The sequence below is a fragment of the Cavia porcellus genome, unplaced genomic scaffold (genome assembly GCF_034190915.1).
Source record: "Cavia porcellus strain 051 isolate PalLab524CR breed Dunkin Hartley unplaced genomic scaffold, mCavPor4.1 scaffold_7, whole genome shotgun sequence".
Lineage (NCBI taxonomy): Eukaryota > Metazoa > Chordata > Mammalia > Rodentia > Caviidae > Cavia > Cavia porcellus.
In genome coordinates this window covers 38,509,873-38,528,440 of record NW_026947490.1, presented here as the reverse complement: position 1 = coordinate 38,528,440, position 18,568 = coordinate 38,509,873, and the positions used below count along the sequence as shown (strand labels likewise).

The 18,568-nt window shown below is 50.6% G+C and overlaps 3 protein-coding genes across 24 annotated transcripts in view; 1 reads left to right on the top strand and 2 right to left on the bottom strand.

Annotated features, from left to right (window-relative positions):
- Positions 1-5,038: 5,038 nt before the first annotated feature.
- Positions 5,039-15,150, bottom strand: Fxyd5 (FXYD domain containing ion transport regulator 5). 3 transcript variants are annotated; one of them, XM_023563686.2, is made up of 10 exons: positions 14,972-15,150; positions 14,235-14,295; positions 12,198-12,272; positions 11,374-11,430; positions 10,424-10,573; positions 9,774-9,872; positions 8,559-8,585; positions 8,408-8,482; positions 5,302-5,347; positions 5,039-5,204 (listed from the first exon to the last, which is right to left on the bottom strand). In XM_023563686.2, exons 2-10 carry the CDS (start codon positions 14,293-14,295, stop codon positions 5,138-5,140), a joined length of 657 nt encoding a protein of 218 aa, XP_023419454.1. In that variant the 5' UTR covers positions 14,972-15,150; the 3' UTR covers positions 5,039-5,137. The 3 variants fall into 3 exon arrangements, with proteins under 3 accessions (XP_023419454.1, XP_023419455.1, XP_023419456.1); XM_023563687.2 differs by lacking the exon at positions 14,972-15,150 and adding an exon at positions 14,517-14,667; XM_023563688.2 differs by lacking the exon at positions 5,039-5,204 and having other exon boundaries at positions 5,298-5,347.
- Positions 14,500-18,568, top strand: part of Lgi4 (leucine rich repeat LGI family member 4) — a 25,577-nt gene continuing 21,508 nt past the window's right edge. For 4 of the 5 annotated variants that reach the window (XM_013149120.3, XM_063253346.1, XM_063253343.1 and 1 more), the window contains exon 1: positions 14,500-14,687. The gene's annotated coding sequence lies outside the window, so the exon portion shown is untranslated. The remainder of the gene's footprint in view (positions 14,688-18,568) is intronic. The other variant, XM_063253345.1, reaches the window with a different exon arrangement.
- Fxyd7 (FXYD domain containing ion transport regulator 7) overlaps positions 15,144-18,568 on the bottom strand; it is a 9,219-nt gene continuing 5,794 nt past the window's right edge. For 2 of the 16 annotated variants that reach the window (XM_063253348.1, XM_063253350.1), the window contains 4 exons: positions 17,645-17,719; positions 17,482-17,524; positions 17,316-17,356; positions 15,144-15,634 (listed from right to left, as the gene is read on the bottom strand). In XM_063253348.1, coding sequence (XP_063109418.1) covers positions 15,156-15,634; positions 17,316-17,356; positions 17,482-17,524; positions 17,645-17,719 — 638 coding nt within the window. In that variant the 3' untranslated portion in view covers positions 15,144-15,155. Of the gene's footprint in view, positions 15,823-16,219; positions 16,369-17,309; positions 17,357-17,481; positions 17,525-17,644; positions 17,720-18,568 lie in introns of all 16 variants that reach the window. The other 14 variants (XM_063253351.1, XM_063253349.1, XR_010048760.1 and 11 more) reach the window with 13 other exon arrangements.

Here is an 18,568-nt window from a genome sequence, read left to right as displayed (position 1 = left end):
AGAGAATGACTTCAGCAAAACAATGACTCGGACCACACCTGCCTTCACTTTAACTAATCCATTGTGAGCCATTTTGAATTGACTTTTAGATGTCTTAAGAAATTTTTGATGTCTTAAGAAATTTTTGATGTTCTATAAGATTTGAGCTTTTTGCATGTGGATATCCAGTTGTTCCAGTATATTTATTGAGGGCACAATCCTTTCTCCACTTAAGTGCTTTTGCATCTTTGCCAGAAATCAAATGTCTGTTATGTGGGTGTCTATTTTGGGACTTTATATTGGCACTTTGGTGGTTTGTCTATCTTAATATCAATGCTGTTTTGTCATGATTGGTGTAACTTTATGATAAGTCATGGGGTTGGAGAGGGTTACAGCTCTAATTTTGTTCCTTTATCAAAGTTGTTTAGAGTATTCTGAGTCTTTTTTATTTTTACAGAAAAGTAAGAAAATGTTAATCTATATGAAAAATGATGTTGACAGTTTGATAAGGGATTCTGATCTTTATTATTCTCTTCTATTTATTTTTGCTTCATTCTGTCTCTTATTTTTAATTTAAAAAATAGACCAAAAAAGGGGTTGCGGACTTAGCTCAGTGGCATAAACACCTGCCTTGCAAGCAGGCGGTCTTGAGTTTGACCCCCAGTACCGATAAAAAAATAAAATAAAATAAATAGACCAAAAAAATTTGCCCATGCTAAACTCAAACTTGCAATCCTTCTGCCTCAGCCTCCTGAGTAACTGGGATTATAGGAATGTGCCACCCCTCCCTATAGGAAGTCTGTTTAAGATGAGCTGAATCACCCAATGACAACTTTTCTTCCCCACATATTTTTCCTCTCTTTTTTTTTTTTCACATCCTCCTCCTCCTCCTGAAAATGGCAGGATGACTGAGGCTCCTGCTGACATTCTGTGATACTGAGGCTTAAGGCTACTTCCTAAGGGTGGTGGCATCGCAGCATGTCAGTGGGAACCTCAGTATTCCTTAAGACATTGAGAAACCCACTCCCCAGCCTTGGGACACAGACTTCAAGCCCTGTTATGTGAGTGAGCAATGAATTACCTCTTCAAGTCATTGCTGTTTCTGGTTTAACTTGTGTCTCCTAAATCTGAATACAGAATTCTTGTTATGTGAGAGAATATCCTTTGTAGTAAACTGTATGTCACAGCTGGAACCCAAATGTCCCCACCACCACTGAAGGTTCATTGTGTTGAAGGCTTGGTTTCTCATGGAACTGTGGGAAGTCATGGATAATGAAGCCTCTAACAGCATCAGTGGATCAATCCATCCATGAGATGATAATATGAAGGCACTGAGAGATGATGGACCTACATATTTCCCCCAAGCTAAGACCAGGCCTTATATATTAATTTTTGCTCCAAAAGATGCAATAGGGCTTATTTTCAAGGAATATCTTTTTTATGCTTAATAGTCTACATTTATTCATTTATTCATATACAAAAATCTATACTTCTTCATGTACAAAAATTCTACATTTATTCAAATACAGTCATGTCATCTTCTTTTGGAGCATCATTGTAATTCTCAACTCTCAGGTCGAATTTCCTGCAACTCCATTTCCTGTAGAACCATTGGCCCTCATCTCTTACGTCCAGTGATACAGCTGTCCTTAAATGAGTCCTTCTCATCCACAGAGGCTGCTCGTAGTGCATTGGCAGCACAACAGTCAGTGATTTTGTCCCATGAATTCTTCACCCCAGCCATGACCTCTTGCAAGAGAGGCTTCACGAAGTTTCCAATCAAATGTAAATTGAAGACTTAGAGACAGAAGTGGCAAAAAGTTGACTGTTAAGAAAGATGGTGCAAAAAATTGCAGGCACCAAAATTCAGAAAACAATTTATTTCATGTCAATGCATTAAGTATGTCTGTTATAAACACAATGGACTGAATTATGAAGATTCATATTAGACATGACCCTGTCTGTTCATCACCAAGTGTGCGTGTTATTCATGCAGTGTGTTTGTAATCTGGTCATTCAGCATTGTCTCAGGATCATCTGTCTACACGGGTGTTTACCTCTCGTTGGGTATTTACAAATACTTACTTATTGATGTACTTATCATTTATTTTAAGGATCCATGTCAATAATACTATTTATTTATACTTAATTACATTTAATATTATTTTATAACAATATGTCCATCAGGTGTGACAACAGACAGACTAAATCCATTCATCCGGCTGATCTTATCTGGGGCTTTTTTTTTTTTGAGATAGGATTTATATTACAGTCTTCCTGAAAACTCATGCTGGGGCTTATTTTCAGGTTAGTTCTCATGCAGGGAGAGGACAGTAGTTGTAGGAAACAGGTCACTGGGGCCATCTTTGCAAAGTACACCTTTCCTCAGGCTCTTTCACTGCTCTCCACCTCCTGGCTGCCATGAGGTGAGCAGCTCTCTCCACCATACCCGCCATGGTGTTCTACCTGCCACAGTCCTAAAGCTACAGAGCCAGCAGATCTCTCAAACTGAGAGCGAAAACAAACCTGTTCCTTTTCAGGGAATATCTTTTTTATGCATAATAGTCTATATTTATTCATTTATTCATATACAAAAATCTACACTTCTTCGTGTATAAAATTCTACATTTATTCAAATACAGTCATGTCATCTTCTTTTGGAGCATCATCGTAACTCTTTAAGTTTTGTAGGTCAGTTATTTGCCCCAGCAACAGAAAGGTGACTAAAGCACAGTGCTGCTGTTCCCTCCCTAAAGAAGTTTGGAGTTCCCTGCCCTGATGAATTCAAATGGTCAGTGCAAAGGCAAGCAGAAAGAGCCCATGGTGCATCTCCCTTGTCCTTTTTTTCCTTCCGCCACGGCAACCAGAAACGTTTCCGCTAGTGGCCTCCTCATGGTGTTCTGGGATGGTATTCAGGGTCCCTGGTAGTGAAACTACACATGTGTCCCATAATGCCCAGCTTCCATCAGCGACTTTCGCTTAGTCCAGAATTTTACACAATTGATTTATACTGCCTGTGCTCTTTGGTATCTAGCTTCTTTCCTTCAGACTAATGCTTCTGAAATGCACCTATGTTGTTGTGTATTTCTTGTTCAGTAGTATATATACACTTATCTGTTCCAGTGGACATTTGGGTTATTTTCTTTTTTTTTTTCTTTTACTACTACACAGATTACTATATATATTTGTATGCAAATCCATGTGGACATGTGATTTCATTTCTCTTGGATAAATACTTAGGAGTTGACTTTCTGGATCATATTGTTTACGTGTGTGTGTGTGTGTGTGTGTGTGTGTGTGTGTGTGTCTGTCTGTCTGTCTGTCTGTGTGTGTGTGGTACTGGGGATTGAACACACATCTCCAGTTATTATTTTGAAACAAGGTCTCTCTGAGTCAATGAGCTGCCCAGGCTGGGCTTGAACTTTCAACCCTCCTGCCTCAGCTTTCCAGAGTGCTGGAATTGCAAATGAGTAACTCGTAATCTATTAAGCAATAGTAGAGAGAAAGTCTCTGCAGTGAAGATGAAAGCCCTGACTTGCCCTTAGCTGTTGGAAGGTCGCTCTAAACCCGGGGAACTTCTGCCTGGTAAACATGCTTGTATGTGGGCCTCGGGTCACACCAGATAATTTATAACAATGTGACTTCCGGTGGGGGCTTTGGGCCAGATGCACCAGCTTGGCTGTGAAGGGGCTGGAAACCAAGATCAGCCTTGGGGTGGTCAGTGATGCCTATGTGACTGACACCAAGGCTGGGTGGGGTGAGTTGCCTGTTCGGCAGGACCTTGGGGTGCTGGACTACCCTGTGCTGAGAGAAGTCAGAGAAATGATAAAATGTTGTTAGTGGCCCCTCCAAACCCCACACACAGTCTTCCTAGGTGCCCTAGGTGCCTAGGTCCTAGGCACTGGCTCGGGATCTTCAAGGAGACCAAACTCTATGGTGTTCCAGTCCCTGATATAAAACAGCTCAGATCTGCCTATGACCCACACACATCCTCCTGTGCACTTTAGATCATGTCTGGATGGCTTGTACCACCTCATACAATGTCACTGCCATGTAAATAACTGTTAGGCTCAATTGTTTGGGGAATCAGGACAAGAAAAAAATCTACACGTTCAACAGAGAGGCAGTGCACCCTCCATCCCATATTTCAATCCAAGGTTGGCGGAATGCACGGATTTAGAAGGCTGAGGCACGGAGGGCTGACTATGTATCTACCTGTCTGCCTGTCTATCTATCTACCTATGTATCATGATATAACATGTTGAAAAAATAAAATATACTACCTTTTTAAAAATATAAAATGCTAATTATTTGTGATGTACTCTGACATTTTCTTTTCTATTTTATTATTTTCTTTTCTCGTATTTTATGCCACACATGGCCCACTAAACTGATTTCATAACTGCTTTTTGGAGTGATGACCCAAGTGTCTGAAGCACCACAGTACAGCCCACCATGGTGGGATCTCATGGATGGACAGTGGACCAGTCAGCCTCAGTCTGGCTCAGGCTATGCCCTGAGCCCTGAGCACCAGAAGGCCGTGACCTGGTGTGGCCTGGCTGAGGCCTTCACTGGGGCCAGCGACTCCACAGGTCTTTGTGGAGTGCCCACCAGAGCCTCCTTAGGCTGTGCTCCAGGTGCCCCAGCCCCTGCATGCCTACACCGCACTTGGAGCCTACTCCCCAGCCAGCACAACTTCCCTGGCGGAAACACCCAAGGCTAAGAGGTTGCCAGCAACTGTCCTTTGTGGGCTGGGGAATAAGGACGGAGCTTGGGGTGCAGGCAGATTGTCCACACTTATGCACATGAGGCCCCTTGAGATAAGGCAGGGACCCAAAGAGCCAAAGATAGAGGATCACATGGGTAGGACCTCTGTTTGTGGTGAGCTGATTCCAGATACAAGACTCAGATTCATGGACCCAGCAACCCTGAGAGGGGCTTCAACTCCTGCCCGCAATCACAGGCGGGGTCATCCCCCTTCCTACAGTCTCCCACCAGGCCACTTCCTGTGCTTTCTTCCCAGTCCTGGCTGTGTAACAATCAGAGGCCACAGGGAAAGAAAGATGGCAAAGCACTTTACTTCTGGTCAGAACAGGGCCAGGGAGCCGGCAGCCCTCAGAGGCAGGCAGGCTGGAGAGGGTGGGACTTGGCTGTCCGCTCAGGGATGGCTGCATCCAGCTGCATCTTCCCTGTCGTGGCTTCTGGTATTGACCACGCTGTAGGCCCTTAGAGGGGTGGGAGGAGGCTGATGCAGTAAGCTGGTGGGGGCTCAGCCTCCGGACGCCGCAGGCAGGCCGTAGCTCCCACATTCGCTGGACTTACCTGCCAGGCTTCCGGCACCATCGGGACACCTGCCTACACTTGCCGCCTGTGGGTGAGGAAGATGGATCAGCCATGATTGAAATAATGTTGACTGTACATGCACTGGGGCTGGGGGACAGACCAATGATCCTGTCCCTCAGGAAGCTCCCAGTTACTCTAGACAAGAGTGAAGGGACACACATGAGAAAAGCCAGTGTGAAATGTTCATGTACGCACAGGGATGAGCTCTCAGAACGCTCAAACTGCTTTATGGATTCAGTTCGTGCGTATTTATTGTGCATCTACTATATGCCAGGCACTGACCTGGGTACTGGAAACACTGTGGTGAACAAGAAGAAAAAAAACCCCAGCCCTTGTACAGCTGACTTTCTGGTAGGGGAAGTAACAAAGAAAATTAAGATAAATGTGTGGGTGGAGACAAGCACTATGAATAACAATAAAGCCAAGAAGGAGTCAAGGAGGCCCAGGAGCTGGCAGCATCCTTGGGAGATGCATGGGGGCCTCGAAGAGGAGGTGATATTTGGACAAAGGCCTGAAGGAGGTGAGCAGGAGCCACGGGGAACCAGGAATGGAGGAAGGAAGCTCTAGCTAGAGGAGCAGCCGCGCAAAGGCTCTTGGGTAGGATGGCACAGATGGGCTCGGGGCCCAGGATCGGTCAGGGGGATCTCAGAAGCCAAAGGAGCCAGACATGGGGGTCATGCCTGTAGTCCCAGCACTGGGGAGGCTGCAGCAGGAGAATCACAAGTTTAACCCCAGTCTGGGAAGCTTAGCAACTTTGTGAAAACTTATTTCAGAATAGAAACAAAACAGGACTGGGGATGTAGCTAAGGATAGGGGCAAAGGCACTCCGGAAACAGCACTATGCCCCCATCTCCTGGCTGCCAGCCTGCCTCGCCCCACCTTGCCTCTCTGCTCCTCTCCCCTGCCTTCTCAGCCCCGCCGCCCCGGCCTCTCCCACCCCTGCTTCCAGGCCTTTGTCCTTCCTGCTCTCTCTACTTGGGTTTTGTTTTTTAAGTCATCTCTTCATCATCAGGAATCGATGCTGACTTCAGGGCCGCAGAGGGCACTCCTCTCCTGGCCTCAGGCTTTTCCTTGCTGTAGCTGACAAACACTCTTCTCTTATCCGCTCTGCTCATGCATGCTCTTGCCTGTTTATCGTTGCCTCCCCTGGGTCAGTGATACTTATGTGCTGTGTGATGGTACTGAACTCCTCTGAGCCTTAATTTCCCCACCTGGCAGGGAACAGGGCCGGCTCAGCATCAGGGGCAACAAACATACATTGAGCAATCGAGGCTACTGCACTTGACCCCAAGTTCAAGGATGTGGCTGTGCCCATTGCCCTGATGGGGAAGTTGCATAAGAAAGGCAAAGACATTTGGCATAGGTTGGACAGCCTAAGTGAGAGCTTGTGCCCCCAAACCCCGGGACTGAATCTAGGGCCTTCACACTGAGCTACATTCACTACATTTCCAGCCCTTTTTAAATTTCTTCTTTGAAGACAGAGTGTCTCTAAGTCTGTAAGTTTTCTAGACAGGGGTTCAACTTGTGATTCTCCTGCCACAGCCTCCCAGAGTTCTGGGATTCCAGGTATTCACCACCATACTGGTTTTAAGCAAGAGCCTGTAAACGGAAGCTCTTGTGTTTTATTTCTCCTGCACAGCATCTTAAAAACCCCCTTTTAAAAAGATTAGCTTCTCAGGGCTGGGCATGTAGCTCAGTGGTAGAGCACCTGCCTGGCACATGTAAAGCCCTGGTTTCATCCGCAGCACTGCAAAAAGCAAAAACAAAAACAGAAAGGTTTTCTGCTTGTTGTTATTCCTCCCCGCACCCCCTCCCTGCCCTGAGCTGGGCCGTGGGAGGCAGGCTGGACAGGTCACATCTTGGGGCCCCTTGCCCTCCACTGTGGGCAGGAGATAGGAGGGCAGGAGGTGCGACAGGCTAGGCTTCCCTCCGGGTTGGGTTTCAGTGAGGTGGTGGGTGGTGGCAGGAATCTTCTCCGTGGGGTCAGCACTCCCAGAAGCAAGCTTGCTACTGTCCCACCTCTTACCAGGCCCTGACACAACCATTACACCTTCGGGCTGGGGTGACAACAGTCCCCACTGTCTCCAGGCCCCAGGTGGGGTGCTGTGCCATACCCCGCCCCTGCCTCTGCAGCAGCTCCCTGCTATGGCCTGGAATGATTTCAGTGTGTCCCCCTAAAGGGTGATGTACTGAAACTATGGTCCCCAGTATGCTGCAATGAGAGGTCTTGGAACCTTTAAAGAAGCAGGGCCACGTGGAAGATAATGAGGTCACTAAGGACACGAGCTCTAAAGGGATTGGAGCTCTGAAGAGACACAAATCTCTCTGAGTAAGTGAGTTGTGCTTTTGTTTTTTTTTTAAATCAAGGCTGAGCCAGGAGTAGTGGCTCAAGCCTGGAATCCCAGCATTCTGGGAGGCTGAGGCACGAGGAGCACAAGATGGAGCTCAGGCTGGGTAATAAAGGGGATGGGGATGTGGCTCAGTGTGAAGCCCCTGGGTTCAGTCTCCAGTACCTCAAAAGAAAAAGAAAAAGAAGGGGAGAGAGGAAGAGGAGGAGAAAGAAAAGGAGAAGAAGAGGAAAAGAAGGAGAAAAAGAAGAGGAGGAGGAGCAAGAGAAGGAAAAAGAACTCTATTTTCTGACCATTCGCATGAACCTGGGCCTCATGATTTGTTTTGACCAGTGGGCCAGTTCTAAGCCTTCGCACCTCTCTCTCTCTCTCTCTCTCTCTCTCTCTCTCTCTCTCTCTTTCTCCTTGAGCACCACCACATATTCAATCTCAGGCGAGAGCAGTGGAAAATTAGGCCACAAGGTGAAGAACTGAGGGCCTATATAAACAGGGCTCCCTTCTGGCCTTTAGCTGACCTCAGGCACATGCGTAAAGCCAGCTGTGAGCAGAATCACCCAGCTGAGCCCAGCCTCCATCTCCAGGCTGAGGCGGGGGAGCCGAACTGAGGGCCTGGCACACCGCAGAGCTGCAGATGTGCCTGGCTGAACAGCCTCGTCCAGCGGCCTTCTAGAACCTGGCTCTCAGTGCTGACCAAGGCCCCTCTGGTCTTGGTGACTTTCCCCTCGCCCCGCTCTTACTGGTAAGGATGACAATCCCTGTGATGAAGAGCACAGCTGCCACCAGCAGCCCTCGTTTCCGGAGAGTGTCCACATCTGTGGAGAAGGACAGGAGTGGACAGTGAGTGGTTCCTTGGCCTTTCCTTCCCACCTCTTCCTGTGAGTAACTCACCGTAGTAGAAGGGGTCCTTATCTGGACCTGGAAAGAAAGATGAGACACAGATCAGAGTCTGCAGAGTTCTGTGCGGTGAAGGGATGGATGGCGGAAAGTGGGGGCATCTGGTTCTCAGCCTTTCTATCCTTAGAGCAAAACACAAGGTCCTTATTTCAACACACAATCCGTTTCCATCACATCTCTAGCCTCAGTTCCTCCACCACTCACCCCACTGAAGCCCAGAGGCCTCCCTGCTGTTAAGCACATCAACCCTCTTTTCACCCCAGGGCCTTTGCACTGGTTACCCCTTCTGCCTGGAATGGCCTTTCCCTAGATATCCATGTGACTGCTCCCTTCACTTCTTTAAAGTGAGGCCTCCCCTGCTCCTGCATATGAAATACTCCCTTGTCACTTCCTGACCCTAACCCTGCTTTATTTTTCTTGATTGCAAGTTAAAACTACCTGGTACATAATTACCATGATTATTATTTGTTCTCTTTATTCTTCCACTAGACTGTCAGTTTCTGGGATGAGAGACTTTGCCTTTTTTTGTCACGGCTATATCTCTGGCACCTAAATCGAGGACTGGCACACACAAGGCACTCAATGTTTATTTGTTTGTTTGCTGTTTTTTGCAATGCTGGGAGTTGATCATAGGACCTTCCCATTGAGGTATATTTTTATTTTTTATTTTGAGGCAGGCTCTCACTAAGTCTCTGAATTGCTTAGGCTGGGCTTGAACTGTGACCCTCCTGCCTCAGCCTCTAAGAGTGCTGGGATTATAGGTGTGAGTCACCACACCTGGCTGTCAGAGGGTCTTTGTTGCATGAACAGGTGAATGCATCCCCGCTGTGGCCCATCGGTGTGGCATTCCCTTCATGCATTGAGTGTTGGGTGGACAGAAAATGGGGACGAGGCCTCGAGGGAAAGAACCAGGTGCCCTGAACACATTAGTGAGCCCAACCATGCCTAAAAGAACCCCACAGCTGAGCACAATCTACATTTCGCACGGTGGAAGCCAAATAGTGACCATCTAAAGCCTCTGAGTTTGTCGTGCCTTGCATGTAGCACTTACGTCCACTCACACATTCTTGAGCACCCTTCTCTGCCAAGAGGACATCATTTATTCTCTCAACATACGTGTCCTTCAAATGGGCTGGGCACATTCCAGGTGCCGGCAATGCCCAGAACCTGGGAAACGGTTGTTGCCAGTCTGGAAAGGGAGTTACTGACCAGTCTGTCTGAGCGTGTCGTTCCTCCTGACGCGTCTGTCTGGTGTTGATCTGTGGTAGAGGGCCGTGGTGCCTTCATTGAGACGAGCAGAGTGAGTGGCTATAAGGCGGGGAAGGTAGGTGGGAGTCGTGGAGGCAAAATCAAGGAGTGAGGAACAGGGAGAGGTCACTCCCCCACATCTATGCAAGTGGCCTGCAAGGGACAGGCACTCTGCCCCCACGGAGGCAGCAAGCAGTGGTCAGCCCCTCCAAGTTGGGTATTTTGTATCTTACAACTAAAAATCTCTTGCCCTAACGTGAAGGAGACAGATACAAAGGAACCAGCCATAGCCCCATTTCCCAGCACCAGCCCTCAGAGGGGAACCCAACAAAAGAGAGACCCCAGGTCAGTAGTGCTTGGGAAATGCTACATTCGGGATGCTTCCTCTTGGGGACAGTTGGTGAAAATTAGCTTTATGGAGGCTATGAGAAGTCCTGCCAAAGAGAAAAATGTTTAACCCACCATTTCCCAAACACCTTTGACCACAAACCAAAACGATTTTTAAAAATCTACTTGGAAGTCCCCCAACAGGTGCTTTGAGCAGTAGACATTAACAGGGAATTAAATAAAGGAAAAACCGAAGTCTGCTCTGCTCCCCGCTGGACTCTTACCTTCCTTGCTACTGATCTGTGGCCCTGGATCTGTCACCAGAAAAAAAGCATCTGTTCCAGACGGTTGCTGGGTCTTGGTCTCCAGCTCAGCTGTGTGCCCAACTTGCTGTGTGGTCTCAGCAAGGTTGCTCTGTGTCTCTGTTTCCTTGACTGTAAGAGGAAGACAGTGGTCACCCTGATCTCACTGCATTTGGGGGAGGATCAAAGGAGCTAACGCACAAAAAGCACTTGGATCTGTGGCCCTCACGTCGTAAGTGCTGTTGGGGTTTGGGGCAAGAAGAAAGTACAAGGTTGCTTGTGTGGCACCAGGCACAGCAGGAAAACCTGAAAGCCACCACTGTGCCCATCAGCAGAGTGCGACTTTGCTCATTTCCCGGCCCCTGTGCAACAACCAGGAGGTGCAGAGGAGCAGAGGGGTCTTCCGCAGCGACATGAGATGAGATCCACACTACCACTGCATGAAAAAGGTGGACAAAGCAAGCTGCAGGACCATCACCTGCCACCCTTGAGCTCACAGAAATGCAGCAGGAAGCAGGTGTATTTTCTGCAGATCCTGTGCGTGTGCTATTACTGTAGAATGGAGACCACTCAGTGCTCACTGGGGGCCTCTCCAAGAAGGCGGAGGGGACAAACAGGGTGGGGCTGGGAGGCAGAGGGATTCAGTCTTGCCTATGTTTCTATTCGTTCCCTCGAGAATGTGTGTCTGTGTTCTTGGGTCACTAATCATTAATTTGAAAACATTGGGGAGGAAGTTGAGTGTGTGGGCATGTCTGTAATCCCAGGACTCTGGAAGGCTGAGGCAGGAGGACTGTAAGTTTCAGCTCAGCCTAGCGACTTAGTAAGACCCTGTCTCAAAAGAAGAAATTTAAAATAAGGGCTGGGGATGTCGCTCCAGTGAAAGGCCCTAGATTCAATTCCCAGTCCCAGTCCCCCTGCCCCTGCCCACTCACCATCAGCAAGCCAGGTGGACGTCAGAGGGGTAGAATGGCCTTCTAGGTGGGCTGCATCTGGCATCCAGAAATAGATTAGGGGCAGAAGAAAGTAGAGACAAGCCGCAGATCAACACTGGGGGGGTCCCATAGCATTTCAGTTTTGATGTAATGAAATGACTGAAGTCACCCAGTTATTTATTGGCTAAGAGCTCAGTCTGGATCCCTGGGCCTCCCCTACCTTAAGACCCAGACTCCTACATCAGCCAAGCTAGCAGCTCCTTCTTGGGCATCTTGTTGCCGGTCAGTCTCACTAAGACTCCGAAAAGTCCTGCCTAGGTGTTCAGCTCAGTTTTCCAAATACCTCTGACCCACAAACCAGCACCCATCCAGTAAGAGTCCTGGAGCCCTCCTTAGGGGAGCATCTTTCCTGATTCAGTGGGGCTGCTACCCATGTGTTGGAGGTTGTCATGGGAACCAGACCGACTGTCAGTTGTCTGTGCCTGTCATCACCACAATCAACTCATAGGTGGACATATCACCCAAGGCAGGTCAATGACGTTCAGTTATGGGACATTTAGTGGACTGGGCAAATGGAAATTCTCTTGCTTTCAGATCCTTACGAGAACTCTAGGGGCCATTTTGGCCCATCAGAGGAGAATCTGACTGAAAATGAAGCCAACATAGAGGAAACAAAACCAAGCGCTGGTGATTTTCCCGACTGTCCCTACATGAAGCCGTGCCTAAAGGCCTATCCTGGGACTTTTTAGTTAGTCAGGTTCATGGATTCCCCAGTTTGGCCCAGGATGAGATTCATCTTGACAGATCTGCTCCCTTTTTCTCACCTGGATCTTCTGTTAGAACGTGAGTGTTCACAGTAGTTGGGTCCACCGTACGAAGGGAGGTGACCAACCTCTGTCCTGGAAAAGCAAGGATGAGATCAGAAGAGAGCCTCTGCTCCTCTTTTCTCACCTTCGCTCCCTCTCTGACCAACTTTTGGAAAGCGTGGGGACCACCAACGGATGAATCCATTGATGAGTGAAGTGTTCCAAGATCTAACCACCTTCCAAACATATGAAGCTTTGGGGGACACTTTAAATCTACACCATAGCATCTGGGGCCCTTCCTTCAGCCCCCTGTCTCCACCCATCATTGTGGGCTTGTCTAGTAAGCCCCAGTGCTACGGTCAGGCAGGACCCTATTTTTAAATTTTGCTCCCAATGACTTCCTTGCTGCATGACTTGGAGCAAGTGAAGTCTCCACTCTTCTCTGAGCCTCAATTGTCTTGTCTGCAAAGTGGGGATTATAACTATCTCACAGGGCTGCAGAGACTGAGTAGGAAAAGGGTCTCCTCACAGTGTCACATATAGTCAGAGCCTGACACATCCACTGCCTGCTCCACACCCACAAGTCCCATCAGCCTCCTCCCTGGTCTCCTGCTCTGGCCCTGCCCCCACAGTACGCTCCCATCTGCAGTCAAAGGGAGTCCTTGCCCACCTGAGTCAGGGCAGGCTCTCCAGGCTCTGAGCCTGCGCAGGATGGCTCATCTCACCTGGCTCATCATCCCCTCCCTCTGATCCCCATCACCCTCTGTCCTCTCCTCTTTCCACCCTGTTCCTTGCAAACTTAACCCAGCCTTGAGGCCTCCCCACCAGCAGACAATGCTCACCCGCAGGGACCTGCTCAGTTCACTTCTCTGCACCCAGTGTCACCCACCTCTGGGAAGCAGTCTTGAGACCAGCCTGGTTAGACAACCCTCATTGCCCTCCTTTATTTTCCCGAGTGCTATCACCTTCTGGGCTCCTACACAACTTGCTGATTTGTTGATTACTGTCTGTCTTTGGCCTGATATTATCCACTGATTTTTTTTCTCTTAGTGCTTAGATCTGGTGCACAGTAGATGCTCAGTGAATACCTTTGCTTCTTCTCTAGTTTTAAGACTCGGTCAGTGAGTTTATAGATGGATGTGTAATTAGAGGTGTGGCCTGATGGAAGGTAGATCACAGGGATCGTGACCTGGAAGTATGAATTCTTGTCCCCAGCTCCTCCCTTCTCTCTTTGCTTCCTGGCTACCATGAGTTGAGCACCTTGTTCTCAGCTAGGTCCTTCCACCAATGGCATTTCTGCCTTGGAGCCAACCAAGGCATCTGGCCTTGAACTCACTAGGTAGCTCAGGCTGGCCTCACACTAGTAATCCTCTTGCCTCAGCCTTCCAACTGCTGGGATTATAGGCATGTACCACTATACCCCAGCAACAAGAATACAGGAAACCCAAAGAGAAATGGGGGCATTTTTCAGTGGAGCATGTGATCTGGGTTATGAGAAAGGCAGAATGGCTATAATTCTAGCTCTGAATTTCAGTTTTCTCATCCATAACATGGGCATGACAGCATGCACAAGAGCTAAAGGCCACACCAGCCAAGGGACATAGCACCTGCCTGTGGAAAGCATCTGCAAACTCCAGCTTTACGGTGACCCCTTTGAGGCCAGCAAGGTTGAGAGGCTCCTACTGAAGACTAGCGCCCCCCCCCCCACTTCCCACACACCCCCTTTACAGTGTTCACGGGGATCCAGGAAGCCAACTGTGTTGGGAACCTAGGTTTTCTGGCTGCCTAAAAGAAAACTGACACCGACCTCCTGGCCAAATCAAACGGGCTGAGTTCTTCTTGGAGGTGAAATGGAGGGTGCTCAGCAGGAAAGGCGCCAGCCAGACTCTTGAGAAACTGGAAGCTACCACGGAGGGTTGAGCTGTCCAGAGAAGGTGTAACCCCAGACCTGGCTAGGCCTCCCCACTTCCTGGTGGAGGCTCAGTAGGAAGGCTGGGGGGATAAGACAGAGCCTCCAAACTCACCAGCCCCTAGGGCTCCGGGGCAGGGTCTTACCTCTGATGGGCATGATCAGGCCAATGATGGTGAGGAGACACAGGCGACTGGAGGGCAACATCTGTGGGGTGAGTAGCAGCTGGGGTAGGTGAGGCGTGGTCTGGGGTAGTCCCTAGAGGTCCTGCAGCCCCAAAGCTCCCCTCCCCAAAGCTGGTTTTAGGATCCCCCTTGCTGTCAGTCAGGGCTGACTACAAGCAGGCTTCGGGGCTCAGAGGTGGAGGTCCCAAGCCCCCACCCCTTCCTCTTCCTGTAGATCTCAAAAACAAGAAGCCACAGGCCCACCTGGACACCCAGCAGTGCCAAGAGCACACATGCCCTGCGCTGCTCCCCAAGCCAGGCTCGGACCCTCCCGAGGGCTGGCAGGGAAAGGCAGGGCGCTCTGGGCAGAGCAGAAGAAGGCTTCCCACTGCCTGGGGCACAGGGCCGAAGCCTCGAGGAGCTGCAAGAGGAAGGGTGAGTAATCCACTCCTGATCACAGGGGAAAAAGTGAGCTGTGTTGGGCGGTACTGCGGACGGAACGAAGCCCAATGCTGGGCAGCTCCGAGAGGGGCTGTCTGCACGGGTGGAGCAGAACTAGGGAGACTGAGGCAGGAGGCGGGGATCGAGTGGCCCAAGTGTAAAGCCACGTGGGCATGCGCGGAGGCGGAGAGGCACCGACGGGCCGGTGTCTTGCCCACCTGAGTCGGAGCTGGGCAGAGGGGCTACGGGCAGAGGAGGAGGAGCGCGGGGCGACTTACATCAGAGCCGGGACCGCGAGCCGAGCCGCGGCCGCAAGGGGCCAGGGCAGCAGGAGCAGCGTCCGGGCGAGGGTGTGGCCAGGAGAGCGCGGCGGGCGGGGACCCAGACGGGCGCAGTCATTTCCTCTTGGGTTTCCTGGCTTCGGAGCCCCGCAGCCCCGGGTGAGAGCGGGAGGGGGAGAAGCTAAAGACGCTGGGGGACTGGGGTGGCCTCCGCCCACCAGGCCAGGGGGAGGGCGGAGGCGGGGAGGGAAGGAGGGGAAAGGGCTGCTCCGGAGGTGTGGAGGGAGGGGTGAGGAAGCGAGGAGGAGGAGGACGAGGAGGAGGACGAGGAGGAGCGACTGGGGCCCTGGGGAAGGGGTGGACTGTAGGCACGCAAGGGACAGCGACCCGGCTTCATTCTCAGCCCCCATCCTTGTGTGCCCACAGATAAGAACGCACAGACAGAACGGGAAAAACCAAATGCACATTTATTAAGCTCAAGATGTGGACACCTAGGGGCCAAGGAACGGATGCTCCGGAAAGAGACGAAGGGGTTGGGGGAGCAGCGCACGGGCTTCCTGGGGAGCTGGGGGTGGACTCCCAGATCCCAGGAGCTGGAGGCATGAGTCCCTGGGTCTGGGGTGCAGACAGGCTCTTTGAGGGGATCGTCGTTGCCAAGACCTGGGAAGGGACAGCAGGGTGCAGCGGCTCCAGCCTTCGGGTGGGTGGGGCGGCTCATTCGGGGGAGCGTCCCCGGCGCAAGGCTGGGGTCCCCACCGCTTTTCACCCGATCCTCAGGCTCCCGCGTCAGGCGAGGACAGCAGTGGAGGTTCCCTGGGGCTGGTTTTAGACGCCACCGCCGCCAGGCGCTGGGGAAAGAGGCGGGGCTGTGTGAGCCCGGGGAGAGGCGCACCTCCCCTGCCCACAGCCGGCGGGCTCGGCATCCCCGGGTCCTGGAAGCCAGACCCCTGGGGGCTGTCACTCATGGGCGAGCCCAGAGGACCTCTCTTGCCTCCTCACACCTTGCTACCTGCCGGCTATTGTTACCGATCTGTGACTGCTGTCTATCCCAGAGTGAAGTCCAGAAGGGAAACACAGTTGTGGAGGGGCCCAGCCTCAAAAGCCAACCTGGAGTTTTCTAGTGTCCTCTTGCCAGAAAGGGAGTACCCACCCCCTTCTTACCCCTTCTCCTCCCAGGCCCTCATGCCTTTCCTGTGTCTTGCATTCTGTACACCCCGACTCAACAGAATTCCTTTTTCCACCTACAGCAGACCTTCCTTCAGCTGGGGTTGGAGGGTGGTCAGGATCCTGCACAGATTCTCAGACTGTGCTCCAAGTGTCAGGGCCAAATACCAGCATCCACACTGTACCCCACCTGCATCCTCAGAGTGCCTGGTTAAATATGCTCAAATTTCCTTAAGAGAACATGAAACAAAATCCAAAGTTCCACACCCAATTCCCCCAAGCCCTTCTTTTCAGTTACAACAATTGTATAAAAGGCAAAAGATTCCTGTCCTTTGATTTTTTCACAGGCCCCTGGAAAGGACGCAATGCCACCAAAAACAGGTCAAGATATTTTTGTATAATGAAGACTAACACCCCCAAGGAGTCATGATCTCCTGTCTGCTTGCCAGTCCCCACCCCTCTGTTCCTTCCACCCTCCATCCCCTGGGCCTCCACCCTCCTTTCCCCCAGCACCCTCACCCCTCCTTTGCATTCCTTCCTAACCCCCTTTCTCCTTCCTCTGGGACCTCCGGGACCTCCACACTTTTCATCATGCATCCCTCATCTATTTCACAAGCCTTATTCCCATAGGACCTACTTCCCCACAGCTACTTTCTCCAACATGAATTTTTAAATGTGCATTCTATGCATCTTTTTCTGATATAATTATTCAGAAACCCACCCTCTTCTCCTTCTTTTCCTATTTTTTCTCTTTGTTCCACTATAGATCAGGCCCAGATGGATGACAGCATCTGGAAAGCACTCTGCCCTTCTGTGGCCCCAGGGGCCCAGCTCCCCATCCTGGCTGGCAACTGTCCCTCTCCCAGCCAGGGTCCCTCCTCCCTGAGCTTGTGCCTCTCTTCCTTGGGAAATGGGTTTGTTCTTGCTCTTTGAGGTTTATGCATGTGTGTCTGGGAATCTTTGTGCTGTGGACTTTTCGGGTGTTTCCCATTCCACTGCCCCCTGGTGGCTTAATGTCTTCACTTTGCAGGGCTCAGCCACCTACAGAATTGCCCTGGTGCCACTGTTGGGGCCCAGGCTCTGGCTCTGGCGCCTCAGAGGCTGTCCACATAAGGATTCCCCTTTCCACTGCCACCTACCAACCTCCCAGACCACAGACGCGCTTTCTTACCCTCACCTGAAGATGGGAGCTCCGACTTACAGGACTTGCAGGTGGGGCTGTGGAGGCAGAGAGAGAGAGAGAGAATCAAGGGTTTGGCAGTTTGGGCCTCCTGGGCCCTTCCGGAGAAGCACCCCGAGGCCCTGGGCTGCCCTGCCACCCCCACTCTCCACTGCAGCCAGACCTCTCAGACCTGGAGTCTGCCTTTCTGCACTTCACCTTCTTGCCTATTGAGAGAGAGAGACAACAAGAAGCTAGGTACAGAGGCCACAGGGTATGGACAAAAGCCGACAGAAGACCTGAGGTGCCCATGGATGCCAGGGCAGCCCATGGAGGGCCAAACTTACTGATGATGATGATGATCCCCAGCAGGAACATTATGGTGGCCAGAGTCATGCCCACTGTCTGCACCGTGGCATAGTCTAGGGAAAACAGGAGGGCAGTCAGGGGGCCTCAGCCCTAGGTCCATGCTCCAGAATCCAGGACATTGCAAGCCACGCTGATGCCCCTCCAGAGGCTCACAGGAGAATGAGACCTGGGGTCGGGCTCCCTTTGACCTCTGCTCACCTCCCTCCTCCCCGCCCCCTCCCTCATTTAAGCACACACAACTGCTTCCTCCCTGACCCAGGTCCTGTCCACCATTGCCAGCCATTTCCACCACCGCAGCAGTCTTCTCTGTGGTGTCGCCAGCCTCAACAGTAGGGGAACCCTCCCTCAGCTACAGGGTCCCACTTGGCTCAAAACCCTCCCTCCCCAGCTCCCACTGCACTCCAGGCAAACAATAAGGTCCTCACCAAGGTCCTCAAGGCCCCAGTCCAATCCATTGTGTCCCTCAATCTCTACTTCTGTCATGATGGCCTCCTTGATGTTCCCACAGCAGATCAGCTGCTGTCCTGCCTCAGGACCTTTGTACTTGCCATCCCTCCATCCAAAAGCTTTTCTCTAGATAGCCACAAGGCTTCCTCCCTGAGAAACTTCTGGGATTCATTCAGATGCCAATTCACACCTCTCTATCGACTTAGGATTTTCCCATCTTCTTAAAACTTTCTAAATCCATTCTCTTCTACTTTTCTTCATGAGAATTATTTTTCTCTCCCATTCTCATTTCATAAATAATTTTCATTTTATTTACTTGAGTACCTGCCTCCCACTGAGTGTTAGATAAAGAGAGCAGGCAATTTTGTCCATATTGCTGCCTGCAGTGTTGCCAGGAGGCAGGTACGTTGTCTGGCACAGAGCATGTGCTCAGTAAGTTTTTGCTGAAATGTGAA